General features: G+C 42.4%; 1 protein-coding gene and 3 long non-coding RNA genes across 4 annotated transcripts; 2 read left to right on the top strand and 2 right to left on the bottom strand.

Moving 5' to 3' along the window:
* The first annotated feature begins 690 nt into the window (after window positions 1-690).
* LOC135339203 (uncharacterized) lies at window positions 691-5,262 on the top strand. Its single transcript, XR_010395899.1, has 3 exons — window positions 691-705; window positions 784-4,516; window positions 4,630-5,262. It is a non-coding gene; the product is annotated as an uncharacterized LOC135339203 (long non-coding RNA).
* On the bottom strand, window positions 1,841-3,071 carry LOC135339202 (uncharacterized). Its single transcript, XR_010395898.1, has 3 exons — window positions 2,929-3,071; window positions 2,733-2,837; window positions 1,841-2,072 (listed from the first exon to the last, which is right to left on the bottom strand). It is a non-coding gene; the product is annotated as an uncharacterized LOC135339202 (long non-coding RNA).
* Window positions 5,263-5,358: 96 nt separating the features above from the next.
* On the top strand, window positions 5,359-7,156 carry LOC135339236 (uncharacterized). Its single transcript, XR_010395946.1, has 3 exons — window positions 5,359-6,057; window positions 6,161-6,285; window positions 6,704-7,156. It is a non-coding gene; the product is annotated as an uncharacterized LOC135339236 (long non-coding RNA).
* Window positions 7,157-7,206: 50 nt separating this feature from the next.
* Window positions 7,207-10,272, bottom strand: LOC135339142 (NACHT, LRR and PYD domains-containing protein 3-like). The gene is made up of 2 exons (XM_064535283.1): window positions 9,869-10,272; window positions 7,207-9,708 (listed from the first exon to the last, which is right to left on the bottom strand). Exons 1-2 carry the CDS (start codon window positions 10,176-10,178, stop codon window positions 7,382-7,384), a joined length of 2,637 nt encoding a protein of 878 aa, XP_064391353.1. The 5' UTR covers window positions 10,179-10,272; the 3' UTR covers window positions 7,207-7,381.
* Window positions 10,273-15,809: the final 5,537 nt, after the last annotated feature.

Below are 15,809 nucleotides of genomic sequence, written 5' to 3'. Positions count from 1 at the left end.
TATTGCCCGTTTTTTTTTCCCCATATAAAGGTTGCATTTCTGGTACTATATCAGTTTGTCAGGGTTTCATCTATTGGGGGGAGGGTGGTTCTTCCCCCCCATGTTGTAGAATAATGACATCATCACATTAGTATTACATGTGATTAACTAAAGGTAGATATCTCTACTGTGATGCGTTAGGTTAAGCATGTTGTAATCAAATAAAAAAAACATAAAAAGTGGGCCTAGCCAAATGTTGCGACGCGCTTACGCACTCACAAATCTCCCCCCCCCAACTTGTTATCCTAGATGAAACCCTGTTAGTGTATTAGAGAGTACAAGATTAATTTGTCAGAACAATCTCATGTACCTCTTTGGTAAACATACAGTAACTGTGTTGTACTGACTTTCATTGAATCACACTGTATCATACGTCACTCCCCTTGCAGCTGTACAATGAAGTACATAGCTGCGATAAAATCCTTCAATGTTGTGGATAGGCAATCAGCTGTCTACTGACCAGGTGTGTGTGGGCCGGGTAGAATGGATTGTGCGCTCAATAAGTGATTTATACGTTATATATACGTTGAATAAGTAGATGTTCAATGAGATTCTGCTAAAAAAAGTTGCTTAAAACCTGATACACAATTTCAGTCAATCAATTTTTCCATGCCCCACAGAGACGTAACCTATAACTGTGCTCCATTTACGTTGGCTGGAAAAAATGTGAGTCAATTAGTGACTTTCTATGACATTTATTCCCGGAACTAAATCATAATATGACTCTCACTGTTCCCCCCCCAGAGGGTTCTTCCTGTGGGCATCGACAGTGGACCCCCCGGACAGATAGCTGGGTATTGACGCGTACTCTGACGTGATCAAATCAAATCATCTGCATCAGTGTCCATGGAGATATGCCCCACCCACTCTGTGAGTCTTCACCTACGTACTGGAGAGTGCATAGCAGATACTAACATACTTAATTGTGTTGTGTGCTTAGATCTTTAATACGGGCTGTCTATATACTAAATAGAATATAATTATGCTTTCAATTCCTGCGTACATTGGTGTGTCACGGTATTGATGTTAAGAGCTTCGTATGTCTCTTGTCATTGATGTACTATTCTGGGAATCCCTCTACTATGATCAAACAACATGATAATCATCGACATGTGCTCTTAATATTATTGCTCTTGTACATACTTTGTCCAGCTTCTACTACTAATCTATTTCAGTGTGAGGCTATTGACTTACTTTATGCCTCTATGTGTAACGTTGAGCGCTATGTTAACACTCCCCCAGGTTCAGAAATGTTGTGTTGATCACGTCACAGTTGTTCCGCCAAGATTCCGGAAGTACTATATAAGTACACAAATTTATTTGCAACGGAAGTTCAACTTCCGCTATCAAAATGAAGCTAATACTACAAGTAATTAAATATTCACACACTTATATTCTACGAAGTATTGTACATACACTCACGAACGAGCTCAGGCACGTAGAACTGTTCCTAGTCTACATGCATACACGAGAATAGTTGTTAAGCTTTTATAAGTTTGGCTCCACGAGCTCAAATAGCACTCTATGTCATAATTATGATAGTACTCCTCTAGAACAAGTGACAAAAAATTTTGCTAACAAAGTGAAGCTACGTGATGGGTATCAACAAAATTTGTAAGCTTTGAGCATTACTTTGCAAAAACATTTTGCTTGTACCCAGCTTTGAAGCAAAAATTATGAGCTTGCAAACTTGACCACAATTTCCATGTCAAACCACATGGAGTCCCACAAGATGGAGTGCACCACACGTACACAGACTATGGACACATCATAGACATTCCAGGTTTGTTGTGTCACACAATAATGATATAAAAAATTAATACAAACATTTGTAAAATAGTGTCTAGCTAGTAAGCGAAAAACTAGAAGGCAGCTTTCTTTTGGGGAAGTCAGTGACAGTGTTGCAGACAACGGAGTATGTGAGTTGTGCCATGGCGTCAGTGGGAATATGAGTAGTCCAAGCAACTGGCGAAGTGAGCCAGCACGTACCCTTGCAGCCTCCTTGAAGATTGATTTCACTCGTCAGGTTTGTCCTAAATGTAGAAAAGATATAACACGCTGTTTAGGGGATGATACATACGCACCACAATGGGACAAACCTAACAAAAAAGCATATGTAGTGTATTGGAATGTTACAGATGCTATACTAGCGTCACTCGGTAAACCCAAAGATCTCATAGAAGATGCACTTCGACGCGCTAAAGTGGATGTGACTACATATCCTTTTTTAGCAAAATAGGAAAAACAACATTTTTACGATATTTTTACCAGAACACTAAGTTTATATCTTCAGGATTGGAAAGCTCGACCCCAGGCACCCTAGCAAATGTAAGACTTTCAAATCAAGAGTACGAATTGGGTTTTTTAGCATTTGTACGTCTGGTGGGAACAGCTTACTTTAAACAACATGCAACAGGATTTGACACTAACTCACCAGCTACATATTACCATTCATTGTCTGAACAAAATTTAACAGTTAAAGAACAACACTCTATTTGGCTAGACAATATAAGGCAAAATATTTGGGACAGGGTCAAATTTGAAAACGAGATGATACCATCTGATGATGCACTTTTGCTTCATTGGAAGCGATCGTGTTGGGTTCTACACATGTGGCAACAATCTGATCAACCCATTATGACATTAGAGCCATTAGAAAACTACGGTTGGAGTATCACAGACAATGAGCTCACCATTAAATGGGATACTGCCACCAACGTACAGGCTGTCCGTGATCGAGTCAACTCACTCCTTAAAGGATGCAAGTGTTCGACAGGTTGTTTGACTGGACGGTGTGGCTGCAAGAAAAGGGGGAAGCATTGTTCAATTGGCTGTGAGTGTTTAAATTGTGGTAATAACATAGCAGGGTCAAAACAGAACGAAACTCACATTATATCTCTGGAAGAAGATGTGGAGGCAGGCAGATTGACAGACAGAGAAGGGGAAGACATCGTCGACTGGGTGTTCGGACAAAATACAGGGAGTGACAGTCAAACCAGTCAGTCCGAATCAGAGCCTGAGTTAGACTAAGATTAAATGGTTATGTTTAAGATATTGTTTGTTATGCTTAAAATATTGTTTATATTTATGCCTCGAGGCGTAGCCGCACGAGGGATACGGTAAAGCTGACTGTGTGTGTATGTGTGTGTGTGTGTGTGTGTCTGTTCCAGCTGTAACTGCTCAACGGTTGCAATGCGACGAAAGCTAACAGCTTCTATAGGCTTCTAGCCACGTTCCCTTGGGTTTTGATTCGTGGATTAGCAAACTAAAGCTTCTTTCTCGAGTTATGGCTAGTTTGACTCACATTGAAGGCTGTTGCAGTCTCTTCAGAATCTTTCATAGCATCATCTGTCCGCACAAACTTTCTATTCAACATATGAGTTAGCCTTGCACTAAAGCGCTAGCTTTTTGTTAGCTACAATACTCAGAAAATATCTGTTAAAACAGCTAGCTAGCAGTAGCCATTTGTGAAATTGATCTCTTTGGACACACCCTTTAATTATTCCTATGGATGTAATGCGCATGCGCGCTCATTCCCTGTGTGAGAAAAATCCAAGATCCAGATCCAGATCCTCCTGGCAGAATCATCTTTGTATTGAGGGCCTGGTAAGCCACAAAACACTACCATGCATATAACAATATTGATAACAATATGCATGTACACAGGTATTTTCTTCTTAGATATTATATACACTGAACTACAGATCCTGGAAGAAGAATCAATTTTCTTCTTTCTTGAGGTCCTGGTAAGCCACATAATACAATAAATAATAACAACAATAGATGCATGTAAATAAGTCTTTTCTTCTCAGTGACTTTATATAAATAAGCTAACTTTAATATAAAATTCATTATAGAAACCAATATAACACTCTAATACTTTTGAGCGAAAGCAAAAACATGGCGAGAGGCATTAGCACAGCGCCAGCTTGAACACTAGTTTTACTTGTACTCAAATTGTGTGTGGCTTTACTAGGCATGCTAAAACAAGTGACAAAAAATTTTGGTAACAACGAATCTGTTCCTTACTTAGCATACACTGTAGCTAAAGGCTTGTACAACAGCTACCAGCTAAAACTGACTTGTACTCGCTCACCGTTATTCCATAAGCGCCGTCTCAGTAAAAATTCCAGGGGGGCTGGTGGTAGCTTTTTGTAACAAAAACAGTGCAACCTCTTTCAAAAATAAGAGGCATGGCATTATTTAAGGCATGGTGGTTGCTACAACACCTATGCAGCCAGTATCAGACTTTATAGCTTGAGTTATAGGACTGTATCTTCAGCTATTGCCACTAACCTACAACACTATCAAGCGGAGCTTCTTTGTGATTTTTGTTGCTGTTGATGACGTCACGGTTGCAAATATATTCACGTGAGCTGTCAGATGGCGGAGCAACTGGTCAGTGGATGTGAGCAAGTTTGAGGTGTCTGGTCGTTTCCTGGGCAGGCAGATAGAGAATGTGGAGCTGGTCTTCCAGGTGAGGGGAGCAATAAAGGGAGTACTAATATGATTTTGTGTTATGTAGAATACATGCATTCTTTGTCTTATACCAGTTGAAGTGTTTCACTGCCCTTTCTTCTCCCCACACAGGACCTCCTTCAGCTGCAATACGAGGGTCTGGCAATCATGAAGATGTTTAGAAGATGTTTGGGAGGGCTAAAGTGAACGTTAATTTGCTCATCTTCCTCATAATTATATGAACAAAAGGCATCAGAACATTAAATTTGATTTTCACTAGCAAATTGCTTGCATTGACAATTTACTGTGCATGTGAGCATTTATCCAATTCAAGGAGAAGCCCTTGTTATGCCTCGAGGCGTAGCCGCACAAGGGATACCGTAAAGCTGACTGTGCGTGTGTGTCTATTATTACCGCACGAGGGATACGGTAAAGCTGACTGTGTGTGTGTGTGTGTGTGTGTGTGTGTGTGTCTATCATTACCAAGGAGAAGAAAAAAATTACTGCCTTGTGTCAGGTATATAGTGTTGTGCTTGTACGGTGTATGTAAGTACATGTATTCATTTGTCTTACACCAGTTGAAGTGTTTCACTGCCCTCTCTTCTCCCCACACAGGACCTCCTTCAGCTGCAATACGAGGGCCTGGCAATCATGAAGATGTTTAGAAGATGTTTGGGAGGGCTAAAGTGAACGTTAATTTGCTCATCTTCCTCATAATTATATGAACAAAAGGCATCAGAGCGTTAAATTGGATTTAATTTACATCATACCCAAGTTTTTACTATCAAAATGTAGCTTTTAGAGTACACTGTTAAGTGTGCTTAACACAAACATATAACTCGTACAGGGGGGGGGGGGGGGAGTTACAAGGTATGTTTCAAAATGACTTAGGTACATTTGTGATTTTTATCTTTGACAGTTGTGGTGTAAAAATAATCTAATTCATAGATAGTACTTGTCTGTGGTTGTGGTAAATTGTGAGGAATTTTAATTTTGTTTCAATTGGGTATCCAGTAAAGTACCTAAGTTATTATTTAGCGAATCTAATAACTAATGACATCATCACATTAGTACTACATGTCATCACATTAGCAAGTTAAGCATGATGTAATCATTTAAACAAAAGTGGGCAAAAAAATCTCCCCCCCCCCCCCCAACTTGTTATCCTAGATGAAACCCTGTTAGTGTATTAGAGAGTACAAGAATGATTTGTCAGAAAAATCTCATGTACCTCTTTGGTAAACATACACTAACTGTGTTGTACTGACTTTCATTGAATCACACTGTATCACACGTCACTCCCCTTGCAGCTGTACAATGAAGTACATAGCTGCGATAAAATCCTTCGATGTTGTGGATAGGCAATCAGCTGTCTACTGACCAGGTGTGTGTGGGCGGGGGGTAGAATGGATTGTGCGCTGAACAAGATTAATCATTATTAGTTGCTTAAAACCTGATACTCAATTTCAGTCAATCAATTTTTACATGCCCCACTATTTTTACATGCCCCACAGAGACGTAACCTATAGCTGTGCTCCATTTACCTCGGCTGGAAAAAAGGTGAGTCAATTAGTGACTTTCTATGACATTTATTCCCGAAACTGAATCTTATGACTCCGAAACTGAATCTTAATAATTATGACTCTCACTGTACCCCCCACAGAGAGTTCTTCCTGCAAGCATCGACTGTGGACCCCCCGGACAGATAGCTGGGTATTGATGCGTACTCTGACGTGATCAAACCAATCATCTGCATCAGTGTCCATGGAGGTATGCCCCACCCACTCTGTGAGTCTCTACCTACGTACTGGAGAGTGCATAGCAGATACTAACATACTTGTGTTGTGTGCTTAGATCTTTAATATGGGCTGTCAATGTAGAATTTGTGCTTTCAATTCCTGCGTACATTGGTGTGTCACGGTATTGATGTTAAGAGCTTCGTATGTCTCTTGTCATTGATGTACTATTCTGGGAATCCCTCTACTATGATCAAACAACATGATAATCATCGACATGTGCTCTTAATATTATTGCTCTTGTACGTACTTTGTCCAGATTCTACTACTAATCTATTTCAGTGTGAGGCTATTGACTTATTTTATGCCTCTATGTGTAACGTTGAGCGCTATGTTAACACTCCCCTAGGTTCAGAAATGTTGTGTATACCAGTTGAAGTGTTTCACTGCCCTCTCTTCTCCCCACACAGGACCTCCTTCAGCTGCAATACGAGGGCCTGGCAATCATGAAGATGTTTAGAAGATGTTTGGGAGGGCTAAAGTGAACGTTAATTTGCTCATCTTCCTCATAATTATATGAACAAAAGGCATCAGAGCGTTAAATTGGATTTTCACTAGTTGCATGTGTTCATTGACAATTTACTGTGCATGTGAGCATTTATCATTATTACCAAGGAGAAGCCCTTGTTATGCCTCGAGGCGTAGCCGCACGAGGGATACGGTAAAGCTGACTGTGTGTGTGTCTGTCTGTTATTGTTCATTGTTACCAAGGAGATCAGAAGCCTTTGTTATTGCTGTGCTATTGACAAGTTGTAATTAATTAACAACATTTGTTTTTATAGTGTCTAACATAATTATATATACTAGTATATAATACTTCACTGCTTTTCTCTATGCATTTAAATTGTCATTGAATGCATTATGGCAGAATTAAAATCAATTGTCAAAACTGTATGAATAACAATCAATCTCAATTAATAATCAATCAATTAATTATAAATTAATAATCATAATTAACGCACATGAATCTATTACATATCTATAGCATACACATTAATGATATCTAGATCATTAAAGGAGAGTATAATAATCATTAGATCAATCCAGGCATATAAAAATGAATGAATAATTCATTGGTCAATTAAGTCTCAAGTACATAGTACATTAATCTCGGGTAGTCCATTTCTCTTCCTCTCTTTGTTAGCGTCCCTGAATACTGTCTTGATACAGGATCCTAGGTGGTCGGGTATCCACAATACTGTCAGTTCAGAGCAGTGGGTGGTTAGATGTCTGGCAAGCGTCTTCATTCCATCTTCTGTTATTGAGTCATTACCCCATATGTTCAGTTCTTCAATCTTGTTGATCAGTCCAGTTGATAGCTCCTCGATACTCTGATCAGTCAGTTCACAGGAAATCAAGTCCAATGTTCTCAGAGTCTTATTGACTGCTAGTCCAGCAGCAATGTGACGACAGCTAGTCACTGTGTTACCAGACAAATTAAGATATTCGAGGGAATTGTTTGTATTCAGAAGTTGATAGAGGGCAGCTCCATTGTCGTCTGATATTGTTAGTGAGCATTTGGTCAGGTGCAGGCGCTTTAATGATATGTTCGCTGAGAAGGCCTCACAGAGTGTGCTAAGTCCACTGTTACCAATGGCATTATTAAACAAATCCAATTCAGATATTGAAATAGTGTTCTCGATAATCTCAGCGATGTGTATCCCTTCTGTAGGAATATCATTATTAGAGTTGGGACACTTGGAGAGTCCTCGTGCCAGAAATTTGCAGCCTTGTTCACTAATAGAGCAACTTCTGAGGCGAAGTGTGAATCCATTACTGGTGTTGGAACAAGCTGATACGAAATATCCAACAGAGAGGCAGTTGATAGGATTCATTGTAGTGCTATCAAGATTTAGATTGTGATTAAGAAGATTAGCCACAAACACACACAGTCGCGAGTCTTCAGCTTCGTACAAACAATTGATGAGGGACAACAAAAGGGGCTTCGGCTCACCATACTTCTCTTTCTCAGTTTTGACAACCTTTCTGACCAGATCAAAAACAGTGGCTGGAACTGGACACAAGAATCGAGGTAGCTTGCTGAGGATTGGTCTACTTGTACTCAGTTTGGTGATACCAGCATAAAACTGGAAGACTGCACTGAATCGAGGATTCCCAAACAGCTTCTGGAATACAGAGATTTGTTGCTTGGGAGACATGAGAGAGATGTGGATTGCTGCCAGTAGCTCTTGAATAGACAGGTGGAGAAAGCAGTAGTAAACCAAATGACCATCGCTAATGATACTGGGAACAGTTTGTAATAATCCAACGTTTGAAATGTCCTTCGTAATGCAAAGAGCGGCCAAATCACTGTCAGTAAATGTCGCTTTGTTTTTTTCGATCCCATGATATGCAAGTTGACACATTTGTACGGTCTGCATTCTGATTTCCGAGGGCAGTGAGTCTGGGGATGTGATGTCTCCCACTGGAGTGGTCTTCCCCAACTTCTCCTGGAGGTATCTCTTGAGAGAGCTCTGGACAATTGATGTGAATATCCCGTGGTTGGATGTTGGGAGGGAGTGGTTGTCAGAAAGGAAGCAATTAACGACAATGGAAGCATTGAGGGGGAGGTAGCAGCTACCTTCTACCACTGGGTTCTCTCGAATTCTCTCCAGTAGAGTCTGCACAGCTTGTGAGTCACCTTTCAGACACTCAGTGAAATACTGTTCTAGTTCATGTGGATTGAACCCCAACACTTCCACCCTGGACGAGACTAGTGGGTGGAGCTCAGCCGAAGATGATGGTCGAGATGTTATAATCATGGTGGATTTGTGTAGCGGACGTTCTTGTGACGTGCCTGGTCGAATTAGTTTGTTGATGATTGAGTCTCTAGGGAGGTCAGAAGAAAGTTCGTCCCATCCGTCCAGCACCCACAGTACACCTTTGCCGTACAATGACATAATTGCAGTCTCTATTTCATTAGCCATCGCTTTGTTTGTGCAGGGAAGTAAGTCAGAAATTGTAATGGCTTCTCTAACGAGGGGATCTCTCAGTCTGACAAGGATTGCAATATCGAATTCTTGGAACAGTTTCCCCTTTGCCCACTCCTGACAAATGTGTAGAGCAAGGGTGCTCTTGCCAGAGCCGGGAGCTCCTTCAATCAACACAAAGTGTCTTCTATCTCCAATCTCAGAGAAAATGTTCGTCAAGTTAACCGGAGTTTTTTTAAGTAAAATATCGTCAATTTTTCCTGTGATTGTTAGTTTAACAAATTCATCGTCGATTTTTCCTCTCTGTATTTTCTCTTTCTGAATCATGGCCAGTTTAAAGACTTTGTTTGTTGAGACGGGAGGCCATTGTGTGGCTGATGTGGAGTCTGGTTCTCTGTAGCGACTTTGTAGGTAGTCCCTGTACGAGGACAGCTTGTGGTTCAGCAGGACCCTCTCTTGAGAGTGGGGACACGAGGTGGTGGAGTCTGGAGAAACAAAACAATAGGTGAGTACCATTCCTGGTGATAGTAAATAGAGAATTGTATGTGTAACAATAGCAATTAAGTTGAAAGTCCCTTATTTGGTTGCAATCACTCCCACAACGTATGGTACCACAATGACCACACTCTCACATAACAGACTCACATTTGTCAGACAAGTACTTGCACACTTGAACAGCAACGTCTCCTTTGAGCAGGGAGAGTATGATGAGTAGCAGAGCTTGGAAGGTGGCTTGTAGTTGGTTCTTGTTCTGCCAGTATTCTAGGGCAAGTTTTATTCCGGCTTGAGTGCGGTTTAGACGTGTTTTAGCCTTCACTTCGCTGACGTCAGTTTTCTGTCCAGGCGACAGCTCCAGCTTTTCAAGATAATCATCAGTGTTATCGAAACATGCTGCTAACTCGGGTAGATCTGGTTCCTTTATTGCTGTATTGAGCTGCTCATCAGTCAGTTTCATTTCTGTCTTCAGATCGTCAATTGTGAGCTCTGAGAATAGATAAGCAAGCACACAAGGTTAGCAATCACCAATGAGAGTTTTATGCTTTAGCAATCATTGGGTTTATCCTTTATAGGAAACATGACAGTCTTTATACCTTGGTTCTGCTCTTTAGTGGCCATTCCAGCAAATAAATCTGTGCCTTGCAGCTAGCTCTCTCAGAAATATAATGGAGTACCAATTGCAACCAACACGGGCATGCGCAAGAAACACGTGGTCAGGCAGTCAGTGAAAGAATAGAAAACTTCTCTTCTGGGTCTATCCCATAATTCTCAAGATTTCTCTTGCTGATCTATCCTATAATTCTCTATATGAAGATGACCACTACCTCCTCGAGCACATCCTCAACTGGAACACCGCCCATCAGTTCCACCAACCCGACGACAACTCCGACAACTTTCAACACCATGATTGCCAATTCTGTCCAGGCAGCCCTCGGCGCGGTGTTACCAACGATCATCACCGCAATGGACCAGCGGATTCAGGCAGCAGTCCAACAACACCACCCCACAGCCGGCCCCTCATCAGTCTCACCATCAGTCCCACCCTCAATCCCAACCATCTCTGCTTCAGGCTCGGGTACCCCACGGAGTCCCACCTCAGGCCCTGTTGTCAGCACCGGAACGGCAGGTATGTCAAGTACCTCACTAGCACATGTTCCCCTCGTATCCACTAGTACCCTCCGTACTCAAACCCGCATGAGCCTCCCCACATTACCGACGATACCAAGCATTATTCCATATACGGTCAATGTAGGCCAGAATGCCATCCCCATTCCCGACAAACTATCTAAAAAATCGGAAAAAGGGGAATTTATCGAACTAGCGGAGTTCTTACCCGACTCGTTCGGGGGTACCTCAAACGATACGGGTGAGAAACCTAGAAAAAAGCGCAGGGTTGCCAACATATTACAGTGGGTTGAATGCTTTAACGCATACGTCTCATTTGTCACGCAACGTGACCCCACACGCGTGCATGACCTTTTAGCGTATTCCTCACTAATCGTCCACACGGCCCGGAAATACGCTGGAGACGGGTGGATACAGTATGTGGATACAGTATGATAGAAACTTTAGAAAAGCAGCTGCAGCTAACCCAGCCATGAAGTGGGGCGAGATCTATCAAACATTTTATGCTATGGCTTTTGTAAATGCAAAAACCAAAGAGCATTGTTCATTATGCTTTAGCCTAGACCACGCAACGACGGAATGCGATGACTACGAACCTCCCAAAGCACCTACTAACTACCACAAACGACCTATTGCGGCTGTCAACTCGGCAGCCGCAATTGGAACTTTGGCACATGCCCACACCTCCCAAACTGTCCATACCAACACTCTTGTGTGAGTAGAGTGTGTGTCTGTGATAGTGCCGAGAGTGAACGTGTGTGGGTGTGAGTAGTGAGTGTGAAAAGTGAACATGCATGTATATGTGTGGGTGTGTGGAGGGGGTATACCATTGGCCAGGAGTGAGTGTGTGAAGTGAACTTGTTTATACAACACATTGACCCTTCCTCCGCACACACGCAGTTTGTGAAGTTTGCCGAGCGAGAGGAAGGGAACACCCCCTACCACAGACAGTACGACTTCCTCGTCCACCGCTTTGCCTCTCTTAGCCTCACCAAGAATGTCGACGACACCGATAAATATCACGAGTATGTGTACATGAAATGAGTTTGAGTGGCCACAGGTCGAAGTGTTAGGTGTCATATTTTAACTGTACTGCCCTTAGGGTGCTCTGTCACACGCATAACTTGTGATCACATTGGTTTCATCACCAACTCCACCCCTCCCCACTACACCTCACACAGGACGCGGATGGCTGGGTTGCAAGGACTGAGGGGAGTGATAAAGATCACATGAACAAGATAGTGCCGCCCTTCCTCTTCAATATGCACAGTCACAGTGTCGCCCAGTCAAGGTATACTGTCTAGGAAAGTCACTACAATTTGCTTCAGTTCTACTCCTGGAGCATACACATACTTCAATGAGTAAATGTTGATAGCCTCAGTCTGTATCAAACGTACCTATTGATGGCCTTAGATAATTATACAGTGTGTGCCAATAGTAACCTCCCTCCCACTCTGACAGAGAGTCTGGTGAGATCCAGCCTGTTGTGGAGGAGGGGGACAGTCTGGGGGGGTACTCTCAGGATAGTCTCACTGCAGGAGCTTATCGCTTTTGCCGGACTCTCTCCCATCGATAGTGTCCTCAAGCCAATACTACAGTAAGTCAGTCAATGCCTTGTGTGCGTCGGTGCTACTTGTAGGCAAGGTGGTTTCTCTAATAGGTGTAACTTAAATGGAACTGCATTCAGCAGGAGTTCATTAGGATTCTTAATAAACTCCTGATGTTAGTAAAGTGCTATGACCTATTGTGCAATGTTGTCTCAGCAGGTCTAGTACCATGACAACCATTGTCTCATTTCCTGTGTATATAGTAACACTCCATTGCTCCCCTTGTAGACACTATGACCTAAACAAACTATAGATATCGGACAAGGAATTCACAGCTGGTGTGTACGCCATCGTTGTGGAAGCCATGCAGGTACACGTATATACATGTACTGGTGGCCAAGTGTTCTCACCATAGTGTATAGTGCATCACGCTTGATAAAAATTCTTGTGGAATTCTGACTTGACTGTCCATAACAGACTGTCAACAGTATTTCGTTACTCTCTGCTTTATTCTGTTGTGTAACATTGATAGCTTTCAGGTCCAACATACTCCTTGTTTATTCTTGATCAATTGTTCCCTCCAGTGTAGACATGTATCCCCACGAAGACAGTACCTACATGTGTATTGTACTTTCCACTCACATGTACCCCCTCAGTGTACAGTATCTATCATGTACCCCCCCCCCCACCCACAGCCCCCCAGAGTACATTATCCACTGTACTTGTACCCCTACAGCCCCCCAGGGTACATTATCCACTGTACATGTACCCCCACAGCCCCCCAGTGTACATTATCCAATGCACATGCCCCCCCCCAGTGTGCGTATCTATCATGTGCCCCCCACAGCCCCCAATGAACATTATCCACTTACACGTACCCCTACAGCCCCCCAGTGTACATTATCCACTGTACATGTACCCCCACAGAGACAGGATCGGTACAAGGCCGTCCAGTGTGGACCACGTGGATGCCAAGGTGAAGGAGTCCTGGGAGACCAAACAAGGGATCCTCGGCACACTCTCTAAGTGTGTTGCCGTGGCAGCAGACAGCTCTCTAGGTGAGTCTCCATGGTAAAGTACTTGTATGGTTGCACATACTATTTTTGGGCCATTTTCTAAAGAAGGCTATACGCATTTATTCTTCGTACATGTACTTCAATGCTTTCATAGCTGTTATTAAGTTTCTGCATGACTGTACATGTATGTTTTGACACTGGCTTAATCCTTAATCTCTATAATTATGCCTCGGTGCGCATGCGCAAGCGAGGTATACGGTAGTGTGTTTGTGTGTCTGTGTCTGTGTCTGTGTAGGCTGCTACAGCTGCTCAAGGATGAATCAAGTGCAAGTAAGAGTTTTTATAGGCTTCTAGTCATGTTTTCTTGGATTTCAATTCGTGGATTTGCAAAATAATGCTTAGTTCTCGTGTTATGCCTAGTTTTGCTTACTTGAAATGCCATTGCAGCCTTTTCAGAAGAGTCTGTACCAAAACTTGTTCACCGAGTGTTGCTACTGTAGTAGTTAGCTCTGCACTAGAATGCTAGTTATAGCTGCAAGAGTGAGAAGAGAGCTGCAAAGCTCTGCTGACTTGCAGCCATTCATTTTTGACTTGAACTTTTGGCATCGATCGCTTTTAACAACAATCATGGGCGATTATTACCCACTCTTCGAGTTTCCCTGTGATTCTGGATTCTGCATGCAGCAAAATTAAAAATGTTCATCATGATCAATGTGTGTATAAAAGCTAGCTTTATGTTATGTAGCTTTGGCACCTCTACCGAGGCATCAGCACCCGTGGTGCTTTCATTATACGTAGTATGGTTTAATTCCACGCTTTAAATCTGCATACATGTATTTACATTACTTAGCTTGTGTCCACTCATGCAGGTCCGTCTGTACTGGATATATTTCGTACACTGGTCCGCCACCTCCGTATCTCCATAGAAACCGTTTCAGAAGGCCCCTCCGACCTCACGTCCTCTCTAACCTTTCAGCAATCCATCACTATCACTGTGGGGGAGTTTGCAGGAGTCTTTCCCGACTATCATAAGCCAGATATACTGGAGCTCATCAACTCTTATGTACCCGTGGCCTCAAGGGGTCTTGATAGCGGAGCCACCACTGGACTGTCTGTACATCCTCTGGCATCTCAGGACACTCAAAACAGGTGAGAATGATATTATACAGCTTTTGCTTCATTTAGCTATTTGTGTACATGTATGTGTTTAGTTTCCTGTCATAAACACTGTTTGTACATGTACGTGTTCTCTGATTCTAGTGCCTTCGTGAATCCTGTTTATAGCAGTAACCTTTGAGTAGACTATGATATTATGTTATACTTATTGTCCGTACATCAGAATTTATGGCAGTAAACCTCCGAGGACGAGGGTGAAGCTCCGAGGCCAAGGATGGTTTACGTTTGCCATAAATTCAAATGTAGTGGACAGTAAGTGTTATATACCCACTTGAATGAAAAGTACTTGTTACCTAAGCTACCTTACCTTGGATACAACTAGCTAACAGTCTCAAAAACTATTGAGGCAAAAAGGTTGTGCGTATAGCTTTTAGCCAGTGCTAAGCTTCTAGCTCTACGCACTAACTTGTCAATGTCCAAGCAGTGAGCCTCACCCATCCTCCAGCCTAGCCTCGATCCCAGGCCTTACACTTTTTCTTGCTGTTGTCACTGTTCATCGATAAATCATAAGAAAGACATAGTGAGGCAGCAAAGAAAGAAATGGGCGTACAGTTAAGAAAAAGTAAGGCCTAGTTCGGGAAATCGCGTGATCCACAAGGATTTTTATGAACGTGGGCGATATGTAGCCCACAATCGTGACGTAAGATATTCTCCCACGTATTCAGAGTTAATTAATTAATAAGAACTGAGACAACCACCAAGCTGTGCTGCAAGTCAGATCAGAGAACCAGCGTGGCCAGCTCTGGTGGCAGTAGCTACCTGCTATAATTATGATAATGATGACTAAGCTATTCTTGATCTATACTATCAGTAGACTATAGAAAGACACAAGAAAAGGTGGATAGTCTGATAGAATCTGAACATATAACTAGTAGATCATCTAGCTAAGCCTAAGGTTTAGCTAGCTATAGTGCTTGCAAACTTCCAGTTCCAAGTCCATGTCCAGCTTGCTGCAGGCAAAGTTTTATTAGTCATAGATCTCTACGTGGGCAGTCCAACATCTCTAGCTCAGCATGCCCACGCTCATTTTCACCCTTCTACCCTCACACGACTTCCCGATACAGGCTCTCCTTTTTCCTAACTCTACGTCTATTTCTTTCTTTATTCCTCCAATTAATACCGTATTTTATCTTATTGAACGATTGTGATAAAGAACAGAAAAAGGAGAGCCTGTGTAGAGGCTACCTCCAGCCTTCCTGGTGTTTAGTGAGCCCCACCCATCTG

This window comes from Halichondria panicea, chromosome 7 (assembly GCF_963675165.1).
Source record: "Halichondria panicea chromosome 7, odHalPani1.1, whole genome shotgun sequence".
In the NCBI taxonomy this organism is placed as follows: Eukaryota; Metazoa; Porifera; class Demospongiae; order Suberitida; family Halichondriidae; genus Halichondria; species Halichondria panicea.
This window is presented reverse-complemented; position numbering and strand designations above follow the sequence as displayed.